Source organism: Lithobates pipiens, unplaced genomic scaffold (assembly GCF_037356315.1).
Source record: "Lithobates pipiens isolate NorthernLeopardFrog02 unplaced genomic scaffold, aLitPip1_a1.2 Scaffold_16, whole genome shotgun sequence".
NCBI lineage: Eukaryota > Metazoa > Chordata > Amphibia > Anura > Ranidae > Lithobates > Lithobates pipiens.
The window spans coordinates 16,100,096-16,116,630 of NW_027507748.1; the positions used below are offsets into that span (position 1 = coordinate 16,100,096).

A 16,535-nucleotide genomic window follows, 5' to 3' on the forward strand; every position below is an offset into this window, starting at 1 on the left:
AGGGAATCTAGATCCATCTGGGTCAAGAAGAAATTAGAGGTCGACCGATATGGGTTTTTCTCTGGCCGATGCCGATATTTAGAAATCATGGAGGCCGATAGCCGATATATGATGCCGATTTTTTTGGGCCGATATGTTAGGCCGATTTTATTTTATTTATTTATTTTTAATCCCCCTTGATCTAACACACCTTTCCCACTCGGGCGTTTTTTAAGGCGCTTTTGGGCTAAAAATAGCGCCTGTAAAGTGCCTGCAAAATGGCTCCCCTGCAGTCTGTGTGAAAGACAGAGTGCTTTCACACTGAGGCGATGCGCTGGCAGGATCTTAAAAAAAAAAAGTCCTGCAAGCAGCACGTTTGGAGTGGTGTATACCGCTCCTCCACCACTCCTGCCCATTGATATGAATGGGCACCACTGCCGAAGCGCATGCAATGCGATTTGGCAGCGGAGCTTCATGGGCGCATTTAACCTCTTCCTTGGCCGCTAGCTGGGTTATATGCACATTACGCCCCTTTCCGCAAGTGCCCGCCCCCTTCCGCAAGTGCCCCGCTGCCTGCTGGGAAACACACAGATCCCAGAGGCAGCGGGGAGCGTCCTTATTGCGCAGCGCAACTCGCGCATGCGCAGTAGGGAACCGGGAAATGAAGCCGAAAGGCTCCATTTCCTGATTCCCATACCCAAGATGGCGGCAGCAGCACCCGAGAGACGATCTACAGATTGGCTTCGGGTGCTGACATCACAAGCGCGTCAAAAAGTGTCACTATTTTAAAAGTCAGCAGCTGCAGTATTTGTAGCAGCTGGCTTTTAAAAAAAAAAAAACGCGGAGTCCTGGCGGACTCCCGCTTTAACCACTACACAGCCCCTAAACATCGTTCCACAAACCTTTAAATTTTTCCTTCCCAGATTACTTCATCATCCTCTCCTATACAAGTGCCCACTGTCATGCCCTCCACACTTCTCTCCTATATATAGTGCCCACTGTCATACCCTTCACACTTCTCTCCTGTACATAGTGCCCACTGTCATACCTCCAACACTCCTCTCCTGTACATACTACTCACTGTTATACCCTCCACACTCCTCTCCTATACATAGTGCCCAATGTCATACCCTCTACACTCCTCTGCTGTGCATACTGCCCACTGTCATACCCCTCACACTCCTCTCCTGTACATAGTGCCTTCTGCCATACCCTCCACACTCCTCTCCTGTACATAGTGCCCACTGTTAGACCCTCCACATTCCTCTCCCTCACCTGCACATACTTCCCACTTTTATACCAGCCATACTCCTCCCCTGTGCCTCTTACCCACAAAAACTGTTCTTTAAAATTACCTGTAGAAAAAAGTGTCCCTGAAATTATTTTTCAAATGTTGACAACTATGCACATGAGAGGCTCCTGTGATATTAAAGCAGTAGTAAACTTTTCTAAAATTACTACTTTTTAGAGGCCCTGGAGTAGGTTATGCCATAATGTGCAAGTATGCCCAGCATATTGGCACATTAGGGCACACTTAAATTGTCAGATTGAGCCCTCCAGTACTGTGCTGTGATCAATCCGGCTGCACTTCATCTTCACCCGGTCTTCCTTCTGGGTTCTGTGCCTTCGGTCACTTGCCTTGGCCAGGCTGTGTTGATGTCACTCCAACACATCCTCATGTGCATCCTCATTCTCTCATCCCCCCCTTTCTCTCTCATTCTCCCTTACACCTCTTTCATCCCCTTTCTCTCTCTCTCTTTCTCTCTCTCTCATCCTCCCTCTCTCTTTCTCTCTCTCTCTCTCTCTCTCTTTTTAATTGAATTTGTTATAACAAAAAATAGTTTGCATTTTTATTTATTTATTGTTTATAAAAGGCCCCACCAAAATCCTCAGCACCAGGCCCATGATGTTCTTAATCTGGCCCTGCGTGCCACGCATGCTCAGATCGAATTCCTACACCAAAGCTATTGGCTACTAGCCTGAACGTAGTCCCGTCGTAACGACATAATGTCATCACGTCGGATTTTCCGTCAACTTTGTGTATACAACAGTTTCGGACAAAATCCATCGGACAAAATCTGACGGATTTGGTTGTCGGAATCTCCGACTGTGTGTACAAGGGCTAAGTGTTTATCACATGGAAATAATCCTTAACTAGAAAAAAAAACATTGTGCTCAAGTAAAGACTGTTTGGACAATATACAACCATGAAGTTGACTCCTTGTCCAACAAAACCTATTGTGTGAATTTTTAGGGACTTGTGGACACAGCTAAGCTATCTAAACATTTATTGGACTGCTCCAAGTCCATCTCAAAACATGGAGTTAGAGAGAGGTGAAGGGATATGCAAATCAGACCTATTTTAAAAGTACCTATGATTCTGATTATAAGTCATTCAAATTATATGTGATATTTGTAGGTCACAAAAGAGATATTGTTATTTTTGAATCTAATGATCTAAAGAACTTTGTTATAAAGTAAATATATATGGAAGTGTGATTATAAGTAGAAGTGTTTTAGAAACTAATTAGTATTATGAAAAACATATAATCGTGATTATAATGGTATCAGAATTTAGTTTAGATAAACAAATATTAATTGTATTAGAATTATCCAGTTTTCCATATAAATAATTTTATGTGATATCGATTGATATCTATAACCTGTGTCTTTTCTAAAATGGACCAAATTTCTATTGAGAGAGATATATATATATATATCTATTTATGTTAAGCATATTTTCTATTATGTCGGTTACTAGCATCAGTGAACACTAGAGATATATTAGTTAGAACATATATAAAAAAAAACACATTATAAAAATAAAATATATTAACTTCAGCCCGGACCATTTTGCTGGTCAAAGACCAGACCACGTTTTGCAATTCGGCACTGCGTCGCTTTAACTGACAATTGCGCAGTCATGCAGCGTGGCTCCCAAACAAAATTGACATCCTTTTTTTCACACAAATAGAGATTTCTTTTGGTGGTATTTGATCACCCCTGCGGTTTTTATTTTTTGCACTGTAAACAAAAAATAGAGCGACAATTTTGAAAAAAACACATTCTTTTTGTTATAATAAATATCCCCCCAAAATATCTAAAAAAAAAAAAAAAAAAAAACATTTTTTCCCTCAGTTTAGGCCAATACGTATTCTTCTACATATTTTTGGTAAAAAAAAAAAATCGCAATAAGCGATTCATTGGTTTGCGCAAATGTTAGAGCGTTTACAAAATAGGGGATAGTTTTATGGCATTTTTATTATTAATTTTTTTTTTTTTACTAGTAATGGCGGCGATCAGCGATTTTTTTTTTTTTTTTTTTTTTTTTTTTTTTTTTTTTTTTTTTTTTTTTTTTTTGTGACTGCGACATTATGGCGGACACATCGGACATTTTTTGACACATTTTTGGGACCATTTGTCATTTATACAGCAATCACTGCTATATAAATGCAGTGATTCCTGTGTAAATGACACTGGCAGTGAAGGGGTTAACCAGTGGGTGGCAGTGTAGGGGTTAGGTGTTCCTAGGGGTGTGTTATTAACTGTTGGGGGCTGGGCTTTCATTTAGTGAACACTGATCTCTGCTCCAATTACATGGAGCAGAGATCAGCGTCACTAGTTACTAGGCAGAACGGGGAAATGCTGTTTATAACGGCATTTCTTCGTTCAGCCTCCCCGCGAGATGATCGCGGGTATTCCCGCGGCGATCGAGTTCACGGGACCCGTGACCGGACTCACGGGGGTCCTGACCGGCACGCTGCTGGCGGCGCGCTCGCGATGGCAGGGCGGCAAATTAAGAGGGACGTACAGGTATGCCCATTTGTCTGCCCGTGCCATTCTGCCGACGTACATCGGCGTGCGCCGGTCGGGAACCAGTTAAAGAGATAAACATCAAACACATGTGAGACACCTGGTGGTTGAAGGTGCTATTAACTTAATCATTAGGCTCCGGGGAAAGGTTTATTATTATTCAGGATTTATATAGCGCCAACAGTTTGCGCAGCGCTTTTCAATATGAGGACAGACAGTACAGTTACAATACAAATCAATACAGGAGGGATCAGAGGGCCCTGCTCGTTAGAGTTTACAATCTAGAAGGGAGGGTCAAGTAGAAACAAAAAGGTAATAACTGTGGGGGATGGGCTGATGGAGAAAATGAAAATACAGTTAGGTTGTGGGTAGGGTAGGCTTCTCTGAAGAGAAGGGTTTTCAGGGATCGTCTAAAAGCTAATAAAGTAGGAGATAAGCGGACAGATTGGGGTAAGGCATTCCATAGGATTGGAGAGGCTTTGGAAAAGTCCTGGAGGAGAGTATGGGAGGAGGTGATGAGGGAGCTAGAGAGCAGGAGGTCTTGAGAGGAACGAAGAGGACGAGTAGGTTGGTATTTAGAGACTAAGCCAGTGATGTAGCTGGGGGCAGAGTTGTGGATGGCTTTGTATGTAGTTGTTGGTATTTTGAATTTAATTCTTTGGCTGAGCGGAAGCCAGTGGAGGGATTGACAGAGAGGAGTAGCAGACACAGAGCGATTGGTAAGGTGGATGAGTCTGGCAGCGGCATTCATGATGGATTGAAGAGGTGATAGACTATGTAGAGGTAAGCCAATGAGAAGGGAGTTGCAGTAGTCGAGGCGGGAGATGACCAGTGAGTGAATTAAGAGCTTTGTTGTGTCATTGGTAAGCAGTGGGCGTATTTTGGAGATGTTGAGGTGGCAGGATTTGGACAGTGATTGGATGTGTTGCTTGAAGGAGAGTTCAGAGTCCAGGACTACACCTAGAACCTTGGCATGTGGGGATGGGCTTATGGTTGTGCCATCGATTTTGACAATGAGATCAGGGGAAGGGGCATATGGGGGAGGAAAAATAATACGTTTGGTTTTGGATAGATTGAGTTTGAGGAAGTGGTGTGACATCCAGACTGATATATCTGATAGTAAATTAGTGATACGTGAGGAGACAGAGGGAGTGAGCTGAGGGGTAGAGAAATAGATTTGGGTGTCATCAGCATAGAGGTGGTATTGGAAGCCGTGGGAGGCTATCAGTTGACCCAGGGGGGAGGTGTAGCTTGAAAATAGGAGAGGTCCAAGAACAGAACCTTGGGGGACCCCAACAGAGAAAGGAAGAGGAGAGGAGGAAGTAGAGTTGTAAGAAACGCTAAAGGTGCGGTTGGATAATTAGGAAGAGAACCATTGAAGAGTCCAGTCACGGAGACCAAAGGTGTGGAGTTTTTTTTTTTTTTTTTTGAGGAGGGGGTGGTCAACCGTATCAAAGGCCGCAGAGAGGTCCAGGAGGAGGAGTACAGAATGTTGATTGGTTTTGGCCATTAGTAGATCTTTTGTTTTAGGAGAGCAGTTTCTGTGGAGTGTTGAGGACGAAATCCAGACTGAAGGGGATCAAGAAGGCTATTATCAGTGAGGTGGATGCTTCGTTGGTTGTAGACCAGACATTCGAGGCATTTGGATAAGAAGGGGAGCAAGGAGATGGGGCGTAGGTTGTTAAGATTGGATGGATCCAGTGAGGGTTTTTTAAGTATGGGTTTGACAAGTACATGTGTTAGAGAGTTGGGGAAGATGCCAGAAGAGAGGGAGAGATTGAAGATGTGGGTTAGAGAGTGTAGCATAGAGTCAGAAGGTGAACGTAGCATTTGTGAGGGAACAGGATCCAGAAGGCAGGTGGTAAGGTGGATATTACCAAGTAGTTTAGCAACTTCGTCTATGGTGGTGGGGTTGAAAGAGGGAAGTAAAGACGAATGCAGTGTGCTTCGAAAGAGGAGAGTGACAGAGAGGGAGGTGGTGAAGTACCTGAAAGGTGCTCTGTGGGGCTAGGAGGATTCCGACACCTCCTCCCTTACGTCCATTGGATCTGGGGGAGTGAGTCCAAAGACCACCATGGGATAGGGCAGCAGAAGACGCAGTGTCGGATTCGTGGAGCCAGTTTTCGGTGATGGCGAGTAGGTTAAATGAATTGGCGATAAAGATGTCATGGAGAGAGGCGAGTTTGTTGCAGACAGAGCGGGAGTTCCAAAGGGCACAAGAGAAAGGGAGTCTGGTCTTGGGAAGAATAGAAATGGGAACTAAATTGTGTTGATTGCGGCTGCTGCCAGAGGGTGCAGGGTGATGGGGTACAGTTTAATGATGGAGTCCCAGAGTTTGGGAATATATCTCCAGAGGTTAGGAGAAGCAGGAGGGTGAGGGAGGTAATATGGGAGTGAGATTTATATGAAGGGACATGCCCCAGGGTCTTGGAGATTTTTAGTGTGTGTGGATTTAGAATTAGCAGGAGTTGGTGGGTGCAGTAATAAGGAGAGGACAGAAGTGAGACTGGGGACATGCTACGGGAGATGGTCAGAGACTGGGGACGTGCTACAGGAGATCAATGCAGCCTCACCAGTGCCCATCATATGCAGCCTCACTGTGCCCAGCAGCCTACCAGTGCCTGTCATGTAGCCTGCCTGTGCCTCACCAGTGCATATAAAGTGCATATAAACATACACATAAAAACACATACACACATAAACACTAATTTATTTTATATTATGACAGTCTTTTTTAAAAATTGGCAGCTGCAGCTCTGTACCTTCAATCTCCATGCTGGGTACTGCACTGTAGGGGGAGGCTAGACATCTCTCCCTTGCTTTCACTTTCACAGTAAACAGCATGCCCAGCTCCTGCACAGCCTATTTACACATCGGCTGAGGGTCAATATGCAGCCACCGCTGTGGAGAGGGGGACTTTATAGCGAGACCCCACAGGCCGCCTGCAGCATGGATGAGGAGGGGGGGAGGAGGAGAGAGTAAAGACGGAATGACACCCCCGTGATGGGTGGCACCAGGGGCGGGGCCAAGCCCAGCAGGCCCCGCCCCATTTTGGCGCCAGTAACGGCGAAAATTCTCTTTCAGCTTTTTGGTGGCCAAAATTTCAGTGCATCCCTAGTATTGCGGTGCCAGGAGGGGTCATGTTGTGGGGGAAGCGTCGCTCAGTCTATTCTGAGTGTTCTGGAATTTAAACGAAGGGGTGGGGGAGGGAGATTGCCATGCCCCCATTGAAATTTTAGACATGCAGGACATCGGCGCCCACAGATCAGAGGGATGCAGCATCAGAGTGCAAAAAGCACTGCAGAAACGCTCAAAAGCAACATGCATAGATGTAAATCAAGCCTAAACATTGATTCACCTTCAGAGGACAACACTTACGTAAATTGGCTCTAATTTTTTTTTCTCTCCAGCCCCTGAGTATTCATCTCTCCTATCAGTGATCAGTGATCCTCAGCTGGCATTGATATAAACTTTGATCTCATTTCTCATCTGTCTTCTCCTCCCAGGTCTCCTGTATATGATGATCATATCGGTGTCATCAGGAACGGTGTATATACAGAGCGGATCAGACATCACTGGCTGTAATATGAAATGTCCTGAGGATGACGATGAAGTGACTATGGAGCTGTACAGAGTATGCAGAGGGAAGGAGAGGACATTGCTGGAAAATCACTGTTATTACAATCACACTAAATCTCATGACTCCAGACTCCGACTGCACACAGGGAGTGGATGCTGGAAGCTGACACATGCCAAGAAGGATGATTCCGGTGTATATAAGATCTGGTGTTACTGTGATCCGGGATATGTAATGTCCTCTACAGAGATCCGTGTTCTGGGTAAGAGTCCATACACCATGTAAATATTCTCCTCCCCCAGAGGGGGCATTGGTCTTTTTGTGTTGCTCTGCATTTTTGCTACCTTGTGTGGGAGAGCAGTGGTGTGATCGGGGGTTAGTGGCCATGGGGGTGGGTGCAGAGGAGACAGATGACAATGGAAACCCCATAGTAACTCTATGGGTGATGTCACTTCCCATTAATTTCACAGCCGTTGTCCTCCGTGTCTTCTGAAGATCAGGTCAGATCGGCTTCCAAAAAGGTATGTATACTCATCTTTTCTGTACAGGGATAGAGAGGTTGATGTTAGATCATGGTGCCCATAGGTGCATGGATTTTAGACTTTGCATGGACTTCCACTTTAAAATATTTTGTCTGCATTCATTTTATTTTAATAGATTAATATTTTTAGCAAATACAGAAAATATCTGTTGCTCCTGCCAGAAATGCCCCTTCCTTGTCACTTCCTATCAGCTGAACTGAACATATAAACACCTTTTATCTTCCTTCTGTACACTATCATACCTCCCAACATTTTGAGATAGGAATGAGGGACACCTACTAGCAAATGTAAGTAGGCTTAGGACACGCCCCCTGCCACACCCCCTTAAAAAGGAGAATTAACCAAAAACAAAAAGGTTAATTAAATCCACAAGGACTTTTTTTTACCACTACTATTCCTTTATATTGGCTTTTAAAATTTACAAATGCAGCAATTCAGAATTTGGATGAAAGGTTTAGTACTGGAAGGAGCACTTTTTTTTAAAAGAAAAGATAAAAAGTGCATATTATATACAACTATATAGATCAGACCAAAATGAGGGACAAATGAGGAATGAGGGACATTGCTGCAAATCAGGGACAGTCCTTCGAAATCGGGGACAGTTGGGAGCTATGACGCTACTACACATATCATCCCCTATGTAATGGAGGGCAACAAAGGCAGACATGTTTCAAATACAAAATGGGGAAGTAAATATCCCTGAAGGAATATCCAATCCAAGTAAATAAATGAACTAAAACAAAAAAAATTTATCTGTATAGATATGGTTGTACCCCAGAACCCAAAACCAAATTATTTACGTACCATGCAGGAAATTAACTGATAGTCATATAACACTGGGAACTGTATGTGGGGGAAGAGGATTCAGGTCACATGAGCATTAGGCAGTGTATATAAGTATACAATAAGAGCTAACACTCTATTCTATGTATTTGGCCTCTGTGTTGGTGATCTATGACTGATGATGTCTATCCTCTTGAACTTTCCAGATCCGGTTCTCATCTCCAACATCTCCAGTAACTTCAGCCAGCTGGGTGAGGAGGTCGCTGTGAGGGTCCAGTTCTCTGGAGAAGAGAGCACTGTGACCTGGGAGGTGGACGGGAAGCCTCTCCCTGAAAGATACCGGCTGATAGATGACAATAGGACGCTGATTATCCCCAGTGTGCAGAGAGGCGACGCCGAGAGGAGATTCCGGGTCAGGATCACAAACCCGGTCAGTGAGGAGATACGGGAATACCGGCTGGAGATCGGAGGTGAGAGGGGCAATTACTGGGGGAATAGGAGAGGTTGTGTGTGTGTGTGATAGATATATTAAAAAAAAATTATATATATAATATATTGTAGTCAGAGTCTTCACTCGGAAATGCGATAATTCTAACTACCAAGACCTGAGATGTGCCTTGGCCTGGCTGGTCAGTATGCCTAAAAGAGTGCAAAAGAGACCTGAAGTAAGTGTGATGTGAAAGATACAAAGGGCAGGCAACCAGGGCCGGTGCAAGGATTTTTGACACCCTAGGCGAAACCTAAATTTGCCCCCCCCCCCCCCCCCCCGGCTCTGCCCATGACTCCACCTCCTTTGCCAGCTTAAATGGTTTAATTTAATCCTCTAACTGCTACATCTGCAAGACAGCTCATTCATTTGAAAAACAACAGAATTACTAGCAGGATCACCAGGTGAATATAAAAGAGAAAACCTAAAAACAAAACTAATGCAGCTACCCATCTAACAACTGGTAAACTGCAGTATAATATTGTGCTTTGCTTTAATACCACTTTAACTGGATAAAGTTAATCAAGTAATTCTGTTATACATCAATGTATAGGCAGATGATGGGAAGGAAGGAGTTAAAAGAGGAGATAAACAGACTGAAGTAAAGCTACTTCCTGTGCTGACAAGGGGAGAGAGAGAGAGGGTGGTCAGAGAGGAGGCTGAGAGAGAGAGAGGGGGGAGTCAGGGGAGAGAGAGATGCAGGAGATAGAGGGGGTCAGGGAGAGAGAGAGGGGGGGGGGGGGTCAGGGGGAGAGAGAGGGGGGGGTCAGGGAGAGAGAGAGAGGGGGGGGTCAGGGAGAGAGGGGGGGGTCAGGGAGAGAGGGGGGGTCAGGGGGAGAGAGAGAAGGGGTGAGGGAGAGGGGGTCAGGGAGAGAGAGAGGGGGGTCAGGGAGAGAGAGATGCAGGAGAGAGAGGGGGGGTCAGGGAGAGAGGGGGGGGTCAGGGAGAGAGGGGGGGTCAGGGAGAGAGAGGGGGGTCGGGGAGAGAGGGAGAGAGGTCAGGGAGATAGAGGGGGGTTCAGAGAGAGAGGGGGATCAGGGAGAGAGAGAAGGGGGGAGTCAGGGGAGAGAGAGAGATGCAGGAGAGAGAGGGGGGTCGGGGAGAGAACGAGGGGGGGTCGGGGAGAGAACGAGGGGGGTCGGGGGAGAGAACGAGGGGGGTCGGGGAGAGAGAGAGAGGGGGGGTCAGGGAGAGAGAGAGGGGAGAGAGAGGGGGGGAGTCAGGGGGGAGAGAGAGAGATGCAGGAGATAGAGGGGGGGTCGGGGAGAGAACGAGGGGGGGGGGGGGTTGGGGAGGAGAACGAGGGGGGGTCGGGGGAGAGAACGAGGGGGGTCAGGGAGATAGAAAGGGGCTCAGAGAGGGGGGTTCAGAGAGAGAGAGGGGGGGGGTCAGGGAGAGAGAGAGAGAGGGGGGGTCAGGGAGAGAGAGAGAGAGGGAGGTCAGGAGAGAGAGAGAGGGTCAGGGAGGGGGAGAGGGAGAGAGAGAGGGGGGTCAGGGAGGGGGAGAGGGGGGGTCAGGGAGAGGGGGGGGGTCAGGGAGAGGAGAGAGGGGGGGCGGTCAGGGAGGAGAGAGAGAGAGGGGGGGGGAGGGAGAGAGAGAGAGAGGGGGGGCGGTCAGGGAGAGAGAGGGGGGTCAGGGAGAGAGAGAGGGGGAGAGAGAGGGGGGGGGAGGGGAGGGAGAGGGAGAGAGGGGGGGGAGAGAGGGAGGGGGAGGGGGAGAGGGGGGGGGGAGGGAGAGAGAGGGGGAGGGGGTGAGGGGGAGAGAGGGGGAGGGGAGGGGGGTGAGGGAGGAGAGAGAGGGGAGGGAGGAGAGAGAGGGGGGGAGAGAGAGAGAGAGGGGGGGAGAGAGAGGGGGAGGGGGGTCAGGGAGGGAGGAGAGAGAGGGGGGGAGAGAGAGAGGGGGGGGAGAGAGAGAGGGGAGAGGAGAGAGAGAGAGGGGGGAGAGAGAGGGGAGAGAGAGAGAGGGGGGAGAGAGGGGGGAGAGAGGGGGAGAGAGAGGGAGAAGAGGGAGAGAGGGAGAGGGGGGAGAGAGAGAGAGAGGGGGGAGAGAGAGGGAGAGAGGGAGAGGGGGGAGAGAGAGAGGGAGAGAGAGGGAGAGAGAGAGAGGGGAGAGAGAGAGAGGGGGAGAGAGAGAGAGGGGAGAGAGAGAGAGGGGGGGGGGAGAGGGGAGAGAGAGGGGGGGGAGAGAGAGAGGGGGGGTCAGGGGGGAGAGAGAGAGGGAGAAAGAAAGGGGGGTCAGGGGGGGAGAGGCAGAGGGGGGAGGGGGGGGGGTCAGGGGGAGAGAGAGAGAGAGAGAGAGGGGGGGCAGGGAGAGAGAGAGAGAGAGGGGGGGGCAGGGAGAGAGAGAGGGGGGGGGCAGGGAGAGAGAGAGAGAGGGGGGGGGGGCAGGGAGAGAGAGAGAGAGAGGGGGGGGGTCAGGGAGAGAGAGAGAGAGAGAGAGGGGGGGTCAGGGGGGGAGAGAGAGGGGGGGTCAGGGGAGGGAGAGAGAGAGAGGGGGCAGGGAGGGAGAGAGGAGAGAGAGAGAGGGGGGGTCAGGGGGGGAGAGAGGGGGGGTCAGGGGGGGAGAGAGAGAGGGAGAAAGAAAGGGGGGTCAGGGAGGGAGAGAGAAGGGAGTGGGGTCTGCTCAGTGAAAGTGCTCACTCACTTGGAATGGTCTCACTGGCAGTTTTTCAGTCGGTTGCTTGTTTTAATCTTCCCGCCCACCTCCCCTTCACAGACGGAGGACACAGGAGGGACGAGGCTTGAGAGAAGTGTAAAGTTACTCAGGGCAGACATGCTGGACATGGATTGGACGGAGCACACAGGAGGGGCGGGACTCAGGAGAAGTGACTGTGTAGCTGAGTGATGTGACATCATGATGTCCGAGCGGAGAGGGGGGAATGATTGATGGACACGCATCAGAGCGGAGAGGCGGCGCGCCCTACGGGGAGGGGGGGGGCAGGGTGTTTGTTGAACGCATGATGTCAGAGCGGAGAGCCGCGCGCGCGCGCGCGGGGGGGGGGGGGGGGGGGGGATGCGGGGCGTTGTGGTGGTGCTGCTGCTTGACATGTCAGAGCGGCTGGCTGGTGGATACTTGCAAGCTCTGTAGACAGTGTGGGAGTAGAATAACCAGCGGCCGGGCGCCCTAGGTGGCAGTGCGCCCTAGGCGGTTGCCTAGTCCGCCTAGTGGTAGCGCCAGCCCTGCAGGCAACAACCATCAGTCCAGAAAATGCAAATGCCCGGATGACTACAGAAAAGGTTTATGTATGTGACCGCTAAAAACTGAGGATCTCCAGCGCCCCATTAACCCGATGATAAAGAAGGGACCCCCTGTGCGGACCAATGAAAGTTGCCTCTGATCCAGACGAATATCCAGAAAAGGGGTTTAGGATTCGAGCCTGTTTTGGCAAGTAACCTGGACATGAGAACGCAACGTTTGGAGTGAGAGGATGCATGGGAAGAGGGAAGCAAACCCAAGGAATGTTGCAGAGAAGGACAAATACTTTATCCAACACCGTTACTGTGGTACAGTAATGTAGCAGTGACACTTTGGACAAAGTGTCATTCATGTACAAATTTAGTTTTTGCCTCAGAACAGTAGTGGGGTTCTGAGGGTTAATTGTGTAGGTTAACTTTGACATCAGTCTGGCCGGGCTGTGTTAGAGTTCGGTCTGTTCCTGGTCCTGGACCGGGGTAGCCCCGCGAGAGGTCCCGGTCATGGAGCGTTCGACGCTCCGCAACATGCTTCTGTTGGTTGCCCCCAATAGACTCGTCTGGTCTGGGGTGAGGATCCGTCCGTTCCTAAGTCTCGGAACCGGCTGGTCTGAGGCGCAGTAACTGAGGGAGGATTCAAGGTGTCCGGGTGTGCTCTCGGCTTGGAAGGGCACCGCAGCTCGTGCAAGTGACTGGGGAGGACTCTTCAGAGGAGGGCCAACAAGCTGGCATACTGGGAAGTGCCTGGTTACTGAGCTGTGAAGGATATTGACGAATCCACACTTTTTCCAGTACTGTCAAGGAGACCAAGAACATTCCAGGTACTGAAGAAAAAGGTTCTTGTTCACTTTCAGTTACAACTTGTTCAAGGTCAGAGATTTTACAAGTTCCGAATCAAAGTGCTGACTGCCATAATCTCTGGCTAGATATTTGTTCAGCCTTGAAGCACCCAGCTGCGAGTGGCTACTCTCTGGGTGGTACTAGAGAAATTTGTTAACTCTGCAAATAAACTTTTCAAAAGGACTTTATTGGTATCAGCGTCCAAAGTTTTTGGGTACCAACCCTGGGAACCCCTAGACGTGGAAGAACAAGTCAAGCGGAGGTAACTGGTAAGCCCAAAAGTTAAGGCCGCCCTGCCAAGGGTTATGGCCGCTACAGTAATATAACCACAAACCCCTGGCTTATCCATCCCTTCTAATGAAGGGGAAGTTGTAAGCGTGGTAAAGGAGAACTGCCTAGAGCACTAACTGGGAACTGCGCCAAGGGTAGGAGATAGGAAGACTGAAACCCCGCAAAAACCTGGCTGGTAACTGGTAGCTGTGCCAAAGGGAACATCCCTGACTTCCCTGAATACCCTTGACGGCTTAGAGAGGGTGATTTGCAAAAAAAGGACAGACTGACAGGAGTTTGTAGATCCTAAAATGCTGGTCATCCGATAGATACTTGATAGTGTTGGTAGATGAGGCCAAATTGCAGAGGCAATATGCAGCGAAAGCCGGAGACCTGAACCCATGAAACCTTCCCACCCTTAGTAGAAGCCCTCAGAATACTCTGGATAAAGAACCATTGGCCAGATCAATCGCCTATAACCAAGGTTGCCCCCAGTTCTACATGCCACTGTAAAGAAATTCCAACATCACCTGCAGGTATACTGAGAAGACCAGGAGCCGCCACTGACACCTCTGCACAAGCCGAGCAGGCTATGATCCCCTCCATCCTGTCTAACAGTTGTAACATGGACGTAAGAGCGAATTGACAAACGCATGAAACTGTGTTGAAGAATCATGCATAGAAACATGTGCTGTGCTGGTGGATGGAAGAGGATGGGATGGATTTGGGAATAACCACCTAAAATGAGGCCGGGAAAGGGGTACACCAGCGATAAAAATCAGATTTGAGTTCGGTATGGTCCCACCCCTTAATTATGGGGTGCTACCATGCACTGAACACCCAGTGGAAGGATGAATGTGAACTGGCCGCTTCCAAAATGCACAACATGCCCTGAACTGAGAAAACACCACTAGAGAAATGAGAACGACCAACCCACAAAACAACACCACCCCTACGTACCTGAGAAGTATGAGGATGTAGGTGCAGAAATGACAAGACCAACAGCACATGAATGTGAACCTAATGCCGACACAACCCTAGTGTATGTAGTGAGCGAGCCCGAGCAACCTGCAGCGCCAAGACAGGTAATTAAAAACGAACACTCAGAGCTGAGGTACCCACAGACTGTGGTGGGTAGTAAAGCTATGGTGAACGTGCACGTATGATGTGTTATACAGGCGAGAAGATTGTGGGTCGACAATCATTAAAAAATGAAACCTCCGCCCGTATGGCGTGACAGACCCTGGATGTGATCCCTGGCTAACAGAAAAGCTACAAACGAAATGCAACAACAGAAAAACAGGTAGCAAAACAGCTCTCAGGGCTGGTGTACCCACAGATCGTGGTGGGTAGACGTACAAGTGTAATGAAATGAGCGATCATTGTATGATGTATATTAAACTGGTGAGAAGATTGTGGGACGACAATCAAATAAAATGAAACCTCAGCCCATATGGATCCACAGACGTGACAGATCCTAGATGTGAGCCCTAGCTAACAGAAATCCTATGACCGGAAAAAGCTACGAATGAGAATTGCTATGACAGGAAACTTACGACAGAATGCTACAAACAAAAATACAAAGACAGAAATGCTACAAATGAAAGCTATGCTAGAACATGCTAACGACAGACCCATTATGATGGAACACACAGCTTGACCAAGCGGTTGACAGAACCTGCAATGACAGGACCGCTAGGACAGAAAATGACGTGAGGCATGAAACATGAATGACAATGACAGTGGAGCTACCCCATCAATCAGTCCCCCACCTGCTTGGCTGCACCCCTCTTCCCCTAGATCTGTGACCCCCAAAGTAGCTAGAATTATCAAGCAAGTCTCAACCAACTTGCTCCCCAGGCTCACAGAGCCATGCCAGGACACATCAAGCAAACCTGTAGTGACTGAGAATTCCGGGAATCCCTGCTGTGATGCAAGCAACCCCCGCCCATCTATTCCTGGACAACAGCTACACCCCCCTCCCTCTGATGACTGGTGTACCATACCCCTCTATGTATGGCTCTCAGACTTGAAAAACAAGGTTTTTTTTTTTTCCAGACTCCTGAATGACCGCCATAATGACAGCGTGTGCCCGGGGGGAGTGGGTGGCCCTGCAGATGATGCTGGTGTTGTAAAAATGTCTGCGACTCATACAGAAACCAAACTGCGTCACTTCAGGTGCGGCTCCGTCACTGAAACAGTATGTGTGATTTCATGGCCCTTGGTCGCGTATGCATGGGAGCTAGCCGCGGTCGAGAAATAATATGCTCGCGGGTGGAGGCGGATAGATGGTTTAATGTCAGAAACAGCCCCGCCCACCCCACTAACACGCTGCGAATCGAATGCATGTCCAGGGTCCAGAAAAATTATGGACTCGCGGAGGCAGAGAGTTGGTGGTAGGGAGAGATAGGGGCGGGCCCCCGTGTATAGCACCGAGTCCAAGTACAGTACATTGTTCTGCCAATAAATACGCTGCCACTGTGCCCAGCAAACACCTCGCTGTGCCCGTCAAACGCTGCCTCACTGTGCCAAAACGCAACCACTGTGCCCATAAATTTCCGCCACTGTGCCATCAAACACAGCCACTGTTCCCATCAATTGCTGCCAGATTGTCAAGCCGTAGCTGTGCTCCCTGGGGATATGCTGATCGCCCATTTGTGCTGCTGGAGGGAGCCCAGATGGGCATAAATGAGGGACCAGCTTCTCATGGTAAGTGAGACCATCCCATATCCCACTCCATCTTCCCCCGAGAACAGGGACCCCTGCTGAGGATATAGACCCCCTTCTCCCCCCCGGGGACAGGAACCCCCTCCCACCAAGACAGAGACCCCCTTCTCCCCCCTGGGGACAGGGAAACCTCCTTCTCTCTTGGGGACAGGGACCCCCCTTCTCTCCTGGGGACAGGGACCCCCCCTTCTAACTCTGGAACAGGGATCCTATCTCACCTGGGGGCAGGAACTCCATCTCACCTAGGACCCCATCTGCCCTGGGGATCAGGACCCCACCTCCCCTAAGAACAGGAACCTGATCACCCTGTGTGTGCCGACCTCAAT

The 16,535-nt window shown here is 49.1% G+C and overlaps 1 protein-coding gene across 2 annotated transcripts in view; it reads left to right on the forward strand.

Annotated features, from left to right (window-relative positions):
• LOC143981627 (uncharacterized) overlaps positions 1 to 16,535 on the forward strand; it is an 82,751-nt gene that overhangs the window by 55,333 nt on the left and 10,883 nt on the right. For both annotated transcript variants that reach the window (XM_077479618.1, XM_077479619.1), the window contains exons 2-3: positions 7,299 to 7,631; positions 8,901 to 9,164. In XM_077479618.1, coding sequence (XP_077335744.1) covers positions 7,299 to 7,631; positions 8,901 to 9,164 — 597 coding nt within the window. The remainder of the gene's footprint in view (positions 1 to 7,298; positions 7,632 to 8,900; positions 9,165 to 16,535) is intronic.